Source organism: Suricata suricatta, chromosome 7 (assembly GCF_006229205.1).
Source record: "Suricata suricatta isolate VVHF042 chromosome 7, meerkat_22Aug2017_6uvM2_HiC, whole genome shotgun sequence".
NCBI classification, from domain to species: Eukaryota; Metazoa; Chordata; class Mammalia; order Carnivora; family Herpestidae; genus Suricata; species Suricata suricatta.
The window spans coordinates 29,731,837-29,749,224 of NC_043706.1; the positions used below are offsets into that span (position 1 = coordinate 29,731,837).

Sequence of the window (17,388 nt, forward strand, 5' to 3'; positions counted from 1 at the left end):
TCAGATATAAAATAGAGCAGACTGTTTAATACTGTTTAATATCTTGTGAGGCTCCCCCTGCTACTCCTCGTCACACCTATGAAGATGAATCTGTTTTTCGGCGACGAGGAAGAATGGGAAAGGGAATGGAGGATTTCATTTGCCAAAGTGCAACTTTCATGGGCAACAGCAGCTTCTCCCCCAGAGCTCACTCCCAGCCTCCTATAAGTGTACATGAAGAACGCACATGCGCATGGACAGAACCACAGAGACACCCCAAGTGCTCATTCTCCTTCATTAAAAACGTTAAGTTACAAATAGTTCAATTTATAAATAGTCTAGATGGGTGGTGCACCCAGTTCTTTACCCTGAATCCAAATATTGCCCTTACAGTACTTTCACCAACCTGCTCCACAGCCAGGATCTTACCCTAAAGAGGAAGCTCACCTTCCCCAATTCCCTGAGTCCAAATATACTCAATTCCACAGGCCTACCTAACCCTGCATACGAAAAGGACCAATCATTGCTCCTTGAAGGCAGCAGGGGGCCAGACCCAGCAATGATGTGGAAGGGATGTGCTCCCGAATGAGGGCAGGATACCCTGTGTGGAAGAAGCCAGGCCTGTAGTCCTACCAGAGTGACTTCCCTGTCAAAGAGAAATTGATTTTGCAAAAGGCTAGAGTCTACAGGCAGGTGGAACTGTCTTTAGGCACCTCTAGCCACTATGGGCCCACGGTCCTGAAGGCTGAGTCTGGGCCTTCTACTCTGGCGGCAGGCGCACAGCTCAGAGCGTCCCATACACGCTGACTTTGGCCAGGGAGATGCTCTCTGTGTACTGGTTCCGGCCTTTCTCATACAGGACGTAGAGCTGGGGGGTCTGATCCTTCCTGCCCACACTGCCCTCCAGGGCTGCCAGTGAGGAGTAGCCACTGGGGCCTGGCCACAGCTGGACCGTCTCTTTCCGCCATGAGGTACCGTTGCTGAAGCTCCAGCGCAGGGTCAGATTCACTCCTGGGGAGGGTAGCAGAGTCAGAAAAAGGAGGGTCTCTGGCCACGCCTTCTCTAGATAAAAGGGGCTTCCCTCACTACCACGCCCAAAAGACACTCACGGAACTCTGGATGGGCTGGATTGGAGAAGAAGACAATGCCGGAGCTGGTGGCTACAGCTCCTGCAGCTACCACAGGGTCCACAAGCTCAGGGTCGAAGGTCACATCACGGGGCCGTATGGTATCACAGGCATCGTAGCTGCGGAGGACAATTCGGCAACGGCAGTGGTAGTTGTTCTGGTTCCGGGCGTTGATGACGACTGAGCCGTCTGGGAGCTCATAGGGCTGAAGAGATAGAAAATGGCTTCAGGAAGACCTAGGGAGGGGGCAGAGCAAAGGGCCCTGTCCTTGGGGAAGCAGGCCAGGTGGCACAAAGGTGGACAGACAGACCCTGGGTCTGTGAGTGAAATGGTGCTCTGGAGGACAGGGCAGGTGGAGGAGGTGCGGAATAGCCCATGGACTCCTGACCTGGCACTCGTCGGGGTTGAAATCATTTTCCCGCTTGGGCTGGCCATAGGGGATGCCGCTGACCCCACTGCCATAGCGCCACGTGGCACCATGATCATCACTGAGGAGGCAGAAGACCCCGTCCCGCTCCAGGGTCCCATGGCCACACACGATGAGGCGGCCCTTCCGCGGCTCCCGTTGTTTCTGTGAGAAAGGAAGTTGGGTGTCACTGAGGGAGACACTGAGGAGACTCACAGGCAGTGAGAACACATCTGGTCCTCTTCAGTCCTGTCCTTACTACGGAGGGTCCAAGGAGGATCCCATAAGTACCCACTGCCTGAATTAAGAAACTCTTGTAGAATAAGCTCCTTTAGGACATCGAGGGTGTACACTGGGTCGGCTGTGCACCAGACGGGGGGTCCAGCACAAGAGTGTACTGAAGCTTCAACCCATGCTTGCTGTGCTCACTCACCAAGCTGTGCATGACCCCCAAATGGGAAGACAATGGCAAAGGTCCATTTTCCCTTGGGAGGGGGTTCCTCACAGGAAGCCCTTTTCTTCCAAGGAATCCCATCTAATAGAAAATCTGACTTCATAAGTCCTTCTCCCTGTGAAGAAGTCCAATTGGGGGCATCTTCCAGACTCTCCAAAAGGCAGCCCCCACCACCCATCTCAGGATAGAGACCTGAATGCCTGAGCCTGGTCCGGGGGCAAACATCTCGGTGCCAATATCCAAGGAGAGGTTCCGGGGAGGGCTCCAGGACACACCGTCATCTTTGCTCCACACCAACATAGTGGAGGCCACCTGGCAGCCAGCCTTGTGAGCACAGAGGGAATAGAAGAGAAACACCACTCCTGTCTCCATATCGCTCACCACTGCCCCTAGGTTCAGCCCATCTGGAGTGTCCCCATCATCTACAATGAAGGCTGTAGGAGACCATGTGCTGCCTAAAGAAAAAAGAGAAGAAATCCAGCATGAGCACTCTGAAGGTGCCCTTTCTCAATTTCCACCTCTTGCTCGGGCCCCAAGGCCTTAGAGTGGCTTCAGAGACCTATAAAACCTACCCTTCCCCCCTGGCCTGCAGCCTTACCTCTCTGACCTTATCTATTCTATCTTGCTCACTCCATCCTGTCCCACAAGCTGGCTTCCATTCCTCAAACAGTTTTCTCCTGGAGAAAAGTCATAGGCTTGTGACATCTGCCTGGAACACTCTTCCTCAGGGTAACTCTCGCCTCCTTTACTCAAAAGTCACCTATTTAAAGCTGCAACCAATATCCACCATCCTGCTTTATTTCTCTCCATTATATTAGTTGCTTTCTAATACCAAAAATAAACTCACCTATTTATTACGCTTATTGTCTATCTCCCCATAGGCAATATAAGCCCCGTGAGGACAGGGATTTTTCGTTTGCTTTGTTCACAACCATATTCATAGAACCTGCCTGGTATATATAGGAGGTGCTCGATGAATTTTCAATGTTCAACCCTAGCTGAATATAATTTCCAGATCACCACTCTGTACAGCTTCCCTCCTTAAGTCCCTTCAGGGACCCAGGCCTCCAGCCCTCCCAGCTGGTCCTATCCTTAGAGCCCTTGGGCAGGTCAGGCTCCCCAGCATCCAGCCTAACACCAGGCACCTGCCACTCTGGCATCTTTATACCTTGGTCCAAGGACCTGCGAAGAGCAATGAACTTGGCCCCCTCATCCGATGTGGACATTTTTCTGGCCTCAGCGAAGGCAAGGAGAGTGCCCTGAGGAGTAGTTGTGATGAGGGGAATTCGGTAGGTGTCCACAGAACCGATCTGCCTCCCGCTCACCCACAGCAGCTGCTCCATGGTCACCAGCGGCTGAACCTGTCAAGGGATGAGGAAGGGTCGAAACGACAAATTTGACTTCAGGCTTTAGGGACGGTTGAATAGTGGCTCGGAGTCGAGTGCCCCTGGGAAAGGCAAGGTGTTGGGGATCAGAATGTGTGTGTGTGTGGGGGGGGTCCTAGAATAAGGAAGGGGAAACTGAGGAGAGTTTCGATCAAAGCTGAGGGCTCGGAGAGGAAAGGGTTCTGAGGGGAGACTTCTGGGAGCGTGGGGCTGGAGGACTTCCCAAAGGAGAAGGAGCTCGAATGAAGAGACTCGGGAGGACAGGAGGACAAGGGTCTGGGGAGGAAGAGGGGTTGGGAGTGGATGGAGGGAACGCGGCCCGAGAGCGGCGGGAGAATCCCTTGGAGGAGAGGGGTCTCAGCAGCCCGCCTCCCGGGAGACGCTGAGTACAGACCACCCGCGTGGGTGGGGGATGGGGATATACGAGGGGCGACTCACCAGACTGAAGTCGTTCTCGGCCCTAGCCCTAAATTCTGCCGGAGACAACAGCAGCAGGAAGATCGCGGCAAATACCTGAACTCTACAGCCTCCCCAGAACCCCGGCATCCGCGATTCCCCGGGTCTGCCCTGGAGCACTTGGCTGGTTCGGTCCGCCATCATCTCTCCCGAGGTAGCCAGAACTAGGCCCCCTGGGCTAGACGCGGGCTGGACTCTGTCAGCTGACCGGGCTCTTTAAACGCTAGCTCTTCCCCTACCCCCCTCCCTACCCGTCCCTAGTCGAGCCACCTGCCGCACTTCTGCGACTCTAATTGGCTGACTCCTTACTCTGACTCTCATATGACCCTTTAGCGCCAGGGAGCTGGACCTTCCAATTGGTTCTTTTTGAAGTCTCGGAGCTCGTGACCCGGACTGGAAACTTATTGGCCGGGATGACAAAGGGGCCGGCATGGTTCCTCAGGAACCTTTTGATTGGCCATGACACCTGGGGCGCGTCATGGGGGCGGAGCCTATTTTAAAGAACTTGTGGCGAAAAAAAAGACAAAAAAAGGAGCTTGCGTATCATGGATGGAATAAAAGTCTCAGACTCTGAGAAAACAAAATATCAACCTTTAATACTTTTTTTAAACTATAAAATCGAGATCTGGAAGGCGGGGTGAGGCTGGGAGTCTGTACAGGGGTGGGTGCAGCCCTGGATCAGGGCCGCATCTTTCATTTCTTCCTCTTCTTGTCCCCTGGGGGCGCCTCGTTCTTCTTGCCTAGAATCTTCAGAAGGGCTTTTGACATGTAGTAGGGCCGGTCCAGGGAGCCGTCGTTCCTCTCCAGGTCTTCCACTGAGCCGCAACACAGACCATTAGAGCGGACCCTCGGGGACCACCCCACTCCCCGGCAAAAATCAGGGAAGACGACAAGACAAGCTGCCTGGTTTTAGGCAGCAACGCCAGGGGCTGTTCTTTTCGGTTAGGTTTTGTAACCTACTAGGTAGGTTATATAATCTGTTTCTCATCGGTGAAGTGTGATCAATTATATTTCATAGCGTGGTAAGGCTTAATATAAAAAATGCATGTCAATCGCGTATTGCAGATTGCGTAGGTACTAAATAAATTTTGAATGAATGTAGAGTTGGCCCTTGAGCCACACAGGGGCCAAGGGGCTCTGACCTCCGTGCAGTCAACAATCCGCCTATGACTTTTGATTCTCTCCAAATTTAATAGCCTACTGTTGATCCAAAGCTGTACTGACAATGTAAACAGACAATTAACACATATGTTGTATTATATGTATGGTGTACTGTATTTTTGCAATAAAATAAGCTAGGGAAAATGTTAAGAAAATCCTAAGAAAGTGAGAATACACTTACAGTATTGTACTGTACTTAATGAAATAAATTCACACTTAAGTTGACCTGTGAAGTTCAAACCCAGGTTGCTCAATGGTCAACTGCATATAGGAGAGTAAGAAAATCCGCACTCACTACAGCCATCTGCTGGGAAGTCTCTTGTGACTAACTTCTGCCTTGGATTTTCTAGGGAACGGTACCAGAGGCCTCTCCCCTGGAATGTTCTTTCTTGGGAGACCATGCCAGCCCGGCAGCTCACTTCCTCCTTTCTTCCCCAAACCCCTGGCTTGAGGATGGCAGAAGAGGCTTCCTCTGGCTTTGGCTCCTTTAACTCGCAAAGCTGCTGTTTCTAGAAGCACCAGGTCTCCAAAAAAAAAAAACCCTAAACAGTTTGGTACCTTGAAATTTGAGGGAAGTGATAGAAAGTGTCTACTCACAGAAACAGAGAAAGAGTGTGTCCACACACATGCCAAAAACACTGAAGAAGCCATTGGCAATGACATAGGCCCCCAGGATGGAGACCTGGAAGGTACAGGACATGTTAGCGTTCCTGCGGGGGGCGGCGGGGATGGGGGTGGGAGGTGAGGCGTGAGGGTGCTGGACTGCAAGGCAGAGCCAGGGAGTCACTTACCATGATGGGCAGCCAGTAATAGTTGAGGGAGGGGCTCTCAAAGTGTGTGCCCAGCCCCTGGATGCGACCGGTGAAAAAAAAGAAGGACAGGACCCCTGTGGAAGACGTCTGGAGGTCAGTGTCATCACTCCTCTGAGGTCACCTGTTTGGCTGCCCTGTGCCCCTGCCCTTTGTGCCCGTAACTCCCAGCCCTGGCCCTTACCAACACCTCCAACCACCAACAGCTTCCCGAAGAACAGCAGCAAGTCTGTAACTTTGTCCAGAACGACCACCCTGTATGGGAGATTGGGGTGGGTCGGGCATGAGGGGACTGGCAGAGCTAGGAACAGGACTGGCTATATAAGTGACTGCGGCAAATGTAAAACGAAGAAAATTGGGCACATTTGAAGATGGAGGCAGCAGAACATTAAACCAAGCTTGAGGCCCTCTGAGCACAGCATGCCCAAGAACCCAGCCTTGGTTGGGAGATCATGGGGGTGAGAGACAGCCTGACCTGACAATGTTCCGCATGAGCAGCATGAAGGCATTTTTGGCAGAGACACAGAAATTCTTCCCGTAGATGGCAATCTGAGTGAGGTCGAAAGGTGAGAGTTACGTGTGCATAGCTTACTTGGGCCAGGCCAGGGGCCTGGGCCAAGGGACCCCAGACCTAGGAGCTGCTGGTGCAGGAGGGCTCACCATGATGTAGGCGTTGCGGTTTAGGAACTTGATAAACTTCTCCAGGCACCACAGGCAGCACTTAAAGCAGCACATGATGCATCGGGCCACAGGGTTCTGGGCTCCTAGGTGTAAGTGGGTACTTACATTCGGTCACTGGCCCCCGACAGCCACTCCCCAAGGGGCTACCTGCTCACCTCTCAGTTTGTTGTCAATGTACTCCAAAAGGACCCGGGCTATCTGCACAAGGGTCAGGATGAGGGCTCCGAAGGCCAGCGACCCAGTGTGGTATCTGCAGAGGGGTTAGGTAGTCAGAGGCAGCTCCAGGACCCCTGGACTCCCATGCTCACAATTCCCAGCCCCCTGCCCCAGGCTTACCGGAGTGTGCGGATGAAGGCAGAGATCAGGGGGAAGGTGGGGATGTCCTGGGGCTTGTTCAAGGCCCAGTAGAAGGAGGCAAAGGCCCCAGCCAGGACACACTGGCCCAGGGCCAGTACCCAGTTGAGGGTCCAGAATAGCCCCAGGACCCCATAGATTTGCAAGTTGAAGAGAGAACGCTGAACCAGGCCCGTGGACGAGTAGCTCTGGAAGACGCACATCAGTCCTGGGCATGAGGAGTTCACGGGCTGGGCCTGGGGGTGACAGAGTAGGGTCATTCCCAGCCAACTCCTGACACTCCCAGAGTAGCAGCTTCCCTGAGTTGGGGAAGCCATTTCCTTCCAGGAGATTCTTCTCCAGGTTCAAGTTGGGTTCAGATTGCCTATCATGTGAGAGAATCAGTTTTCCCACAGTCTCCATATGGACACAAGAGCTCCCAGGCCTCATGGGCTGAGCCTTAATGGCATGAAGGCAGTGTGACCAGCACCTGGCTTTCTTCCTGGCACTCAGTCAGCAATCCCCTCTAACACAGCCTCTGCAACTCCCACCGAAATGCTTTCTAGCAAAAATGAACAGACTGGGTATTAGATGGTATTAAGGAATTATCGTTAACCTTGTTGAGTGTGATAATGGTATAGTGGTTATGCTTTTTAAAAGTCTTTATCGGGGGCGCCTGGGTGGCTCAGTCGGTTAAGCGTCTGACTTTAGCTCAGGTCATGATCTCATAGTTTGTGAGTTCGAGCTCCACTTCAGGCTCTGTGCTGACAGCCTGGAGTCTGTTTCCAATTCTGTGCCTCCCTCTCTCTGCCCTTTCCCTGCTCATGATCTGTCTCTCTGTGTCTCAAAAATAAATAAACATTAAAAAAAAAAAAGTCTGTCTGCTGGGCCACCTGATTGACTCAGTCAGTAGAGCATGCTACTCTTGATCTCAGGGTCAAGCCTTACATTGAGAGGTAGAGATTACTTTAAAATAAAAAAAGAAAAGGGGCGCCTGGGTGGCTCAGTTGGTTAGGTTCTGGCTTCAGCTCAGGTTATGATCTCACAGTCCATGGGTTCGAGCCCCATGTCCGGCTCTGTGCTGACAACTCAGAGCCTGGAGCCTGCTCAGATTCTGTGTCTCCCTCTCTTTCTGCTCCTCCCCCACTCACTCTCTGCTCTGTCTCTCAAAATAAAATGAAGACATAAAAAAAAACATTAAAAATAGAAAGAAGAAAAAAAAGGAAATCCTTATCTGTGGAGATCCATCCTGATGTATTTACAAGTGAATTGGCACTTATGTCCAGAATTTGCCTTAAAAAAACTCCAGAAAAAAAAGGATTTCGGGCCTAGGGAGGAATGGATGAAACAAGGACAGTGGGAAGTTGAGGATTTGTGTATGTTTAAAAATTTCCATAATAAAAAGTGAAGAACACAGAAGTTTAAAAACAGTCCTTGCCAGCAAATGTGACAAAAATCTTGATAACTGCTGAAATTGCTCAGTGTATGTTTGAAATTTTATAAGAAAATAAACTACTTTGCCCTTTGTGTGGGTTTGTGTCAGTCTCTGCTGCTAGATCCTGAGCAAGTTGAAAGCAAGAACCAGGTCATTTGGAGCTTTGCATATCTAGTGCCTGGCACACGGTGGGTCCTCCCTAAATGTACACCAGCCTCCCTCTCCTTTTTTAGAGTGAGCGGATGCCTGTGGGTCCCAGCTCAGATGAGGTGGCCACATGAAAGCTCTGAGGACAGCAGATTGCCTCAAGTTCAGCGCCACTTCCTCAGAACCTATCAGGAGTGTGGGGAAGGGGGAGTCCCATCCTTCTATTGCCTAGGGTGCCGCCATGTTCCCAGGGAGAAAGACTTCAAAAGACTAAGCAAAACTGGGGCGCCTGAGTGGCTCAGTCGGTTATGTGTCTGACTCTTGATCTCAGCTCAGGTCTTGATCTCAGGGTCATGAATTCAAGTCCTGCACTGGGTCCCATGCTGGGCATGAAACCTATCTAAAACGAAACCAAAAATGACTAAACAAAACCCATGTACAGTTGTCAGCTCTTATCAGGTGCCAGCCATTGTTCAGAGCACTTTATGTGACCAATGTTATTTAATCTTCTCAGCCTCCCTGAGGGACAGATATTAGGATTATCCCCATTTTACAGATGAACAGACTGAGACTGAAGGCTGAGTGGCTAATGGTCCCCCTTGGCAAAAGCAAGTCCAGGGGAGGGGTGGGAAGTGCTGGTAGCCAGCTTTCCCAGGTGGCCCTCCCCTTCCAGTCTCAGTTTCCTTCTCTGAATAAGGAGGTAGCTCAGAGAGAGGAGCACTGGATCTGGAGTCCACTGCTGGCTCCCTCTCTGGCTCTGCCAGGGGCTTGTTGTGTGACCTTGAGTGAACTCCTTTTTCTCTCTGGTCCTCAGTCTCTGCTGCACAATGAGGGATTTGGAGCAGCTGGCCCCTAAGGTCACTTCATTCCCATGGACACCTCCATATCCACCCTAAGTTCCCTCACCATGGGGTCGCATGATGTATTCATTTGCACTTTCTCACAGCTGGGCAAGCTGGCGTTGGGTGCCCAGAGGACATATTGGGGTTGCCCCGATGTGGCCAGGTACCCAGAGGGGAGTCAAGGAAGGCACAGTCACATGGGGGTCTCCACGGGGCTCCTCCCCAGGTACTTGTGCAGGTTGTTCACTGCGCAAAGGGTTGGAATTCAGCCTGGGCTTACTCTTTCAACTCTGTCCAGGGGCAGTCCGGTATCTGCCCAGGGGAAGGGGCACCTTCTTCCAAATGCTCTGAGGCATTTTAAAGGCGACTATTGCCTGGCCCCCCTCCCCACCTCCACCCCAGGAGGACCTGGCCATGTGGGCAAAGGATACAGGGCAGTCATGGCCCAGTAGACAATGCAGATGAGTAGGAGGACAAAGGTGACCAGTGGGTAGAACATGGTAGACATCATCTGCCCCACAGCCCTGTAGGAAGGTAGAAGTAGTCCATCAGTGTGGTCCCGGTTCCCAGCCCCCACCCAACCTCTCCCAGGGCTGACCCTGGCAACAAGCCCACCTCTGTCCTTGCCAGGGACTTCTCTGTCCCCCAGGCTGGGCACACAGTAAGTGCTCATTGAATGAACTGAACTGAATAAATCAGGTGCAAGGGACCCTTAGAGGAAATTAGAATCAGAGAAGCCACCTGGGGCAGCTTCTGGGAGTGTAAGGGAGCAGGGTCCTCAAAGTATGATCTCTCGATGGTCCTGGGAACAGGCTGCTACTTCTCCAGGCCTGGGATCCTGCTGTTCCACCCATCAACCGCCACCACCACCACCAAACAGCAGCTGACGCTCACTACTCCTAATGAAGGGTCTGCTTCATGTTCTGGGAACCTGACGAGACACTAACTCATTTAATCCTCATGACACCCCTACAAAGTAAGAACTATTATTGCCCCCATTTTACAGATGCATAAACTAAGTCTCAGGAAAAACGGAGTCACGGCAATGTTAACCACTGCGTAATTCTCCCCTTCTCTTTCAGGGCTCCCTGCCACCTTTGCCCTTCTGGGCCTACACCCCCGTCCTCTGCCCCATCTCCCTTCCAGACAGGTACTGACTTGCTGGCCTCCTCCAGGAGGGCGATGGCGATGCGAATCCGCTGCCGCAGGAAGATGAGCATCAGGAGCAGGATGCCTTCAAGCACAGCCAGCACGATCACTGAGGGCGGAGAGGAACCAGAGGGGCCTCCGTCAGGACCAGGGCTCAGCATGGCCCGGGGCGGCCCTTGGGTGGCTGGAGGTCCAGAGATGGGCAGGGCACTTACAGGCCACCAGCCAGGTCTCCTGGACATTGCGGTAGGCGCCGAGGTTGGTAGTGATGCCCAGGTGAGTGATGGAGGCGCCATTGTCCCTCAGCACTCGGTACTCCTCCCAGCAGTGGTAGATGCCATATGCCAGCACCCCCAGCACCCCCAGGATCAGCACCAGCACCAGAGGCCCAGCCACCAGGCGCAGAAGCAGGATAAACAGCATGCTCAGGACCAGAGCCACACCTAGGGCACTGTAGGCAGGGTGAGGTAGTTGAGGGTCATACCTCAAATCTTCTTCCTTTCAGAGGCCCCCACATGCCTCACACTCCCAATGTTCCCAGAGGTTAGACCCCCTTTCTGTTATGAATCTTGGTGGGTTTGGGGTCCATTCTGAGCTCTGGCTTCTTCGCCCCTGTCCAAAGTTTCTGTTCCAGACATTGGGGTGGGGACAGAGGATTGAGGAGGGCAGACAGGAAGTAGTGAGTAGGGGAATCGGTGACTCACTCACACAAGAATCCAATACCAGGATTGGGCAAAATCTTCAAAGATCTTAACACTGATGTCACGGGCATTGAGGCTATCAAGAAGACCACTGTTGGGGACAGACAGAGTCAGAGGGGCTGTTGTGGGGGAGGGGTGCAGGACAGAGATGGGGGCAGGAGGATGCCCACCTGATTCCTTGGGAGATGGAGGTGTTATTGGAAATCCCTGGGAGTTCAGGTGGAGTACTATTCAACAGTGGAAGACAACGCCCCAGAGCTGGAGGGACAGAACCAGGGATCCTGGGTGGGAGGGCCCAGCGCTTGGCCTTAAAAGCCTCTGGCCTCCACCCAGCCCCCTAGTGGGCTTAGGGAAGGGAGGAGAGGTGGGCTTTGCCGCTCCCCACTCTCTCCCTCCTCCCAGATGCTCTTGACTCCACAGCCAAAAGGGAGCTCCATAGGAAGGGACTCCACAGCTCCCTCATGCCCCATGGCTCTCAGTCCAGGCTTCCTTCCCTGTCTCTGAATACGCCATTCTTCCCCTCCTTGCTGCTGGGTTCAGACCCTGATTTCCTCTGGCCTGACTCTTACACTCCACTCCAACCTTGCCACCCTTCAACCCACCCTCTACCCTAGAGCTAGGGGGATCATGCCTCATCATTCCAGGACTCTAAGTCATTCTGCCGCTCAGACGCTTCTGGAAGCTCTGCCCCAGAGTGCCCATGCTTCCTGGGCCGGCTTCAAGGCCGCACCGTCTGAGCTCAGCCCACTTTCCCCTCACCTCTGTGCCCCTGCTCTCCCTGCCCCTCTCTCTGAGTGTTCTCCCTTGGGAAATCCCACCCATTACTTCCTGTTCAGCTCCATCTGCATCTCACCTCCTCCAGGAAACTTCTTACCCCTTCCCCATCTCCTGAGGCACATATCAGGTGCCTACGGAGGCCTGTATCTCCATCCTCACAATGACTTTGCCCAGCAGGCTGGCTTTGGCATTTACATTCTCAAGGTGAGGAAGCAAGGCTCAGAGAGGATGCGTCAGGGGCCCAAGACCATACAGCTGGAAAGTGCTGGAATCCAGATCTGAGTTTGGACCATTCATTTCAGATACTTTTTATAGTACCTATATTGAGAACTGGGTATCTTTTCTAATGCTATAATTAAAGTTTTTTTCTATTAAAAAAATAACATTTACTATTGGAAAGAAGAACATATTAGGAAAAGCTAAAAAGTCAACTGTGATCCCACCACCCGGCCACGTTTGCTTGTAAGTTTGGACAGGCATCTGGTCTCTTTCCGATTCTTGGGCAGTGTCTTTGTGAAAATCTCTGATCTCTGCACCTAAAAGGTAGCTCAGGGGCGCCTGGGTGGCTCAGTTGGTTAAGCATCCGGCTTCGGCTCAGGTCATGATCTCACGGTTTGTGAGTTCGAGCCCCTGTGCTGACAGCTAACTCAGAACCTGGAGCCTGCTTCGGATTCTGTGTCTCCCTCTCTCTCTGACCCTCCCCTGCTTGTGCTGTCTTTCTCTGTCTCTCAAACATAAATAAAAAACATTAAAAAATTAAAAATAAATAAATAAAAGGTAGCTCAAACCAGGAGCCCTGTGTCTTTCTGGGTGCCTGGTGCACGACACGCACAGGGTCCCTCTGTAGGGTCCTGCTTCACAGAAAGGTGAAGACCTGGTGCTAATTCCAATTCTGTCACCCAAGCAGCATCACTTTGCTTTCTCTGGGTCTGCTTTCCTCACTTGAGCAATAAAGACATAAAACTGGATGATGCCTGAGGAAGGAACGCAGCTTCTCACCTGGAGCAGAAGGGAGGAGGAAACTGGGGCAGAGCTCCTGTTGCAGGCTTTGGATCACTGGCTGGGGGAGGGGGGAGGCCATACAGACACACAGACACAGAGCAGGATAAAGGTGTGAGCTCCCTCATCACCACCACCACCATAACCCCCTACCCAACTCCTCCTCACCCCCACCCATGTGCTTCTCCTTGACTACAGCAATGACACTAGAGGCAGAGCTCACCATATCCCAGGGCACCCCTGGAAGACAAAAGTTCCTGTTTGCAGCATAGAAGACCTCCCCGACGTTCTGCGAGAACTGGCTTACTTCCACAGTCCATGCGACATCTGGGCAGGAGGACACACACACCTAGGGGCAGAGAACACACTGGGGGGCTGGTACCCAGACCCTGCAGGGAGATGTGGGCAGAGGCAGGTCCCAGGCACTGACCTGGGGTGTGGGACACTGCAGGCCGTTCTCGGCCACCATGATGATGTTGGTGGCCAGGACGCAGCTGAAGATGTTGAAGTAGAGAAGATATGGTTTATCTCTGCAGGAGGGAAGGAAGTGTGGGCATCAGGGCCTGGTCAGGTGTGCGGAGAGGGGAAGACTGCCAGGACTGTGTCTCAAGAGCACAGTGGGCCCAGCCAGCGGATCCCCCTATACCATGAGGCACACCACTCGGCTCCTGCCCTTAGGCAGCTCAGGCAGGGGAGATACAGGAGCCACCCGGAACATTTCCCAGAGTTAACTGAGCACTGAAATTGCTATCAAATGGTTAAGAGGTTTATGACCTTGAGAAAGTCATTTAACTGCCCACTGCCATTCCATCAGGTATAAGATAATCGTACCTACTTCATAGGGTTTAAATGAGTCTGTGTGTGCAAAGTACACTGCCTGCCTGGAACATAGTAAACGCTGGGTAAGTGTTAAGGTTTTATTATTTACTGAAAGTTTCTTGCATGACGAACTGATGGCATTGCTTGAGGGATCACCCTTGTGTTTCAGTTGAAGAGAGCAAAGCACAGAGAGTCTGAGTACCTTGCTCAAGGCCATACAACCAGAACTTACTTAGCCCAGTTGGGGATTCAAATGCCGAACTCTGAACTTGAAAATCCATGCATTTAACCACTACTCTGCCTCCCACTTTGAGGGGTGGAAATCAGAAGCCAGATGCCCAGAAATGGAGGCTGCTCAAAGTGGCGTAGTGTGGTGAGATTCGGGAAGGCAGGGAAGGATCTGGAGCTTGAGTGTTGGGGTTCTCTGCCCACCCCAACTCACCTCCTATCTGTTCCCTCTTCCTGTCTTAGTACTCACTTGTTGGCTCCCACCCCGCAGTAGGCCCCCGTGGAATTCCTGGGGTAGAGGACTTGCCGGGGGTCTCCATACACCCAGGCTGGAAACAGATGCAGAGATGAATCACCGGAAGGTGGGACATTATGGGAGTGGGGGCGGGGGGAGCAGCCATGGAGACAGTCCCTCCCCGGGTTATTGCCCCAGCCATGGCCCCAGCACCGCGAATCTGGACACTCACCCACGATCCCCACTACGATGTACCCCAGAATGAAGAGAAGGAAGAGGACACAGCAGATGATATCTGTGCAGCTCCTGGGAGAGAAGTGGGGAAGTTTTTGGAGAGGGGATGTGGGGTGTATGGTCTGAGGCAGTCATAGGCTGGAGAGTGGGGGGATGCTGGAGAGTGGCTACATTTTCTTCTTTTTTTTTTTTTAACTTTTTTAATGTTTATTTATTTTTGAGAGCCAGAGAGAGACAGCACGAGCAGGGGAGGGTCAGAGAGAGAGGGAGACACAGAATCCAAAGCAGGCTCCAAGCTCTGAGCTAGCTATCAGCACAGAGCCCAACCCTGGGCTTGAACTCACGAACTGCAAGATCATGATCTGAGCCACCCAGGCATCCCCGTTTTATTTTATTTCTTTAAGAAAACCTCTCACAATGTACCAGGAAATAAATAAGAAGTGCTTGTTTCCATTTGTTGGGGCAGGGAGCCTTAAAGAAGAAAATATTCTTCTTGGTGGGTAAACTTCCTTCTGAAGTATGACACAGAAAAGTGCACAACTCACATAAGTGCTCAGCTGGATGAATTTTTCCAAAAAGCAAAGGCCTGTGTAGCTAGCTCCCAGGTCAAGAAACAGAACATCACTCAGCACCACAGAAGCCCCCTTGTGCTCCCTCCAGACATAAGAACCCCCCAAGGGCTCCTTTCTCTTGAGGCAGGAGTTTTCTTTTTTACAAGCGTTTTACCAATATTTCAGCAAATACAAAGCAAGACCAACGCCCTCCCCTCAACCCCCGCTGTTTGGGGCAGTGCCCAGAACTCACCTGTTCTTGATAGGACCTCGAAAGGAGGGGTCGTATTTGGCGGGTTTCCCTGAGGGGCATGGGGAGGAGTGCAGAGAGTGAGGCCCTGAGTGGATGTCTCTCCCCATCTCCTGTCCCTCCCACATCCTTCCCTGCAGGACCGTGGCCAGGATCCTAGCTGGGTCTCAGGAGTTTGGGGGGCAGGGCTGGCTAGAGAGGAAACTGGAGTGCAGGAGAGGTAGAATCAAGGCCTGGTCAGCAGTTGACTGCTTACCGTGAACTCTACCAAGGTGGCCTTGGAGGGAGGGGGAAAAAGGGGCCTTAACAGGTTCTTTCCAGCTCATACCTTCCTGGCAGCCAGGGAAATGTAGCCTTTGCCTTCTGCCTCCATCCTGGTCCTTTTCTCTATAGTCTGCCTTTGGCTGGGATGTGGGACTCTGAGTCAAGCCATCTCAGTGGCTCTCATGCCCCAATCCTTATCCCTCTCCCCTCTTGTACCCAGTCTGGGGTGGGCACAGGTCTAGAGCACGTCAGGGAGGTCACAGCACCTTCTCACAGCTGCCCCAGGCCCTACTTCCACCCTGTGGCCCAAGACACCGGAGGGAAAGTAACTGGAGCCAAAGGCATTAACTCCTGCAGGGCTTGGGCAGGGAGGGGACCCTGTAAACCCCCAACCCCAAGGGAACTCAGGCTCCCGCCAGTCTCTGGGAGAGCAGTCAGGGTGACACCTGAGCCTGGCAGTTGAGATTGTGGCCGGTTAAGATTGTGGCCATGTCCTGTTCCTGGTCCTCCCTGAGTACACACAGGGAGGAGCTGTGGCCAGGCAGCTTAGGGTCCTGTGTGGGCACAGAGGAGGGAGGGCAGACAGTTGGGCAAGAGTGTGGGAAGGGGTGGGATCCGTTTTCCCCAGGTGCTCTGGACTCTGTCCCTTCATGGCTCTCCGGTATGAGATCAATGATTGACCCAACGTTGCTCCAGGAAGTCAACCGGGGAGTCCTTACTGTTCCTTCTTCTAGCCTGCTTAGGAACTCAAGCTTTGCCTCTGGGAGGCCCCTCCCTTGGGGTTCCCTCCCCTCCAGACCAGGAACCCAGATCCCCAAGCCCCAAGGGATCCCTGAAGGCAGGCCCCAAGCCCTTACTGCTCACAGGGGTCCCAGTTCCCTCTCCTCTCAGATGGCCCCCACCCCTAATCTTAGGGGTCTCTGGGACAGGCTCCTAGCCCCAGTTCTTCATGGAGATTCTGCAGATAGGCTCTCTGCTCCCTCTTCCCTCAGGCCCTACCATTCTCAGGAACCCCCCAACCCCCTGCCTGGATCTCTCATGGTACCCTGAGAAGGCTCCCCCTCAGAGACCCCAGGGGCAGGCTGCGGCCCCTTCTCCGCAGAGATCCACAGCCCCATCTCCTCATAGGGACCCCCAAACACTTGCTGTCGCTGCTCACAGAGACCCTGGCAGGCAGACCTCTAGCAATTTTTCCCTTCAGAGAACCCAGAGTCCAGGCTGGAACTCCTCCTCCTCACAGGGACCCCAGCCGTTCTCCTGATGGGAGCCAGACCCCAGCCTCCCCACAGGCTCTGCAGCACATAGAACTTCCCAGCCCCTGAGCCCCATCCTCCTGCTCAGGATCCTGACCCTGCCTCCTTCTATTCAGGCTTTGTTTCCCAGGGCCCTGCCCTGAAGGACCCAGATTCCATCCCCAACTTCTCATGGCAACCCCAGCTTCACTCCCCAAAGTCTTCCCAGCAAAGACCCCCAGCCCCTAAACCCAATCCTCTTCCCAGGATCCTGACTCTACTTCCTTCCATCAGCTCTTTTCCGGGCCCTCCCTTCAGGGACCCAGGACTCCCCTCCGCTCCTCTCCCTGGGACCAGCCCCAGCCGTCATTCCCCTAGAGCAGCCCCAGGCTGGCCTCTCCTCCCGCTGAGGGTCCGCGGCCTCTGCCCTAGCCTTGTCGTCAGACTCACCAGAGGCCTCATCCTCTTGCTGTTTTCCCCCCATGGTTCAGTCTCCAGAGTGATTGGAGCCAGGGAGACCTAGCGACTCACCTGCTGCCCGCCCCGCCCTTCCACACGTCACAGCCCCACCTCCGCCTGTGGTCCTGACACACTCTAGTTCCTCCTTCCAAGTCCGAGTCTGGGCAGTGCCCTGCTGGAGGACGGGAAGGCCACACCTGCGACAGGGGCTCAGGGGTGCTTGCCGCAGGCTCCGCGGACCATGATTTGAAGGAGCTTTAAAAGCTTTGTTTTTG

At 53.2% G+C, this 17,388-nt stretch overlaps 2 protein-coding genes across 3 annotated transcripts; both read right to left on the bottom strand.

The window, feature by feature from the left end:
- On the bottom strand, positions 1 to 4,043 carry NEU1 (neuraminidase 1). Of its 2 annotated transcripts, XM_029943959.1 has the most exons (6): positions 3,790 to 4,043; positions 3,135 to 3,327; positions 2,159 to 2,421; positions 1,495 to 1,677; positions 1,089 to 1,311; positions 1 to 990 (listed from the first exon to the last, which is right to left on the bottom strand). In XM_029943959.1, exons 1-6 carry the CDS (start codon positions 3,949 to 3,951, stop codon positions 764 to 766), a joined length of 1,251 nt encoding a protein of 416 aa, XP_029799819.1. In that variant the 5' UTR covers positions 3,952 to 4,043; the 3' UTR covers positions 1 to 763. The 2 variants fall into 2 exon arrangements, with proteins under 2 accessions (XP_029799819.1, XP_029799820.1); XM_029943960.1 differs by lacking the exon at positions 1,495 to 1,677.
- Positions 4,044 to 4,386: 343 nt separating this feature from the next.
- On the bottom strand, positions 4,387 to 17,156 carry SLC44A4 (solute carrier family 44 member 4). Its single transcript, XM_029944344.1, has 21 exons — positions 17,105 to 17,156; positions 15,162 to 15,210; positions 14,356 to 14,429; positions 14,139 to 14,217; positions 13,272 to 13,371; positions 13,065 to 13,190; positions 12,842 to 12,902; positions 11,236 to 11,323; positions 11,073 to 11,156; positions 10,580 to 10,815; positions 10,374 to 10,473; positions 9,647 to 9,739; positions 9,280 to 9,382; positions 6,795 to 7,048; positions 6,614 to 6,708; positions 6,438 to 6,541; positions 6,253 to 6,326; positions 5,962 to 6,032; positions 5,760 to 5,854; positions 5,566 to 5,650; positions 4,387 to 4,622 (listed from the first exon to the last, which is right to left on the bottom strand). The coding sequence occupies exons 1-21, from the start codon at positions 17,136 to 17,138 to the stop codon at positions 4,501 to 4,503; spliced, it is 2,127 nt and encodes a 708-aa protein (XP_029800204.1). The 5' UTR covers positions 17,139 to 17,156; the 3' UTR covers positions 4,387 to 4,500.
- Between the last annotated feature and the right edge of the window lie 232 nt (positions 17,157 to 17,388).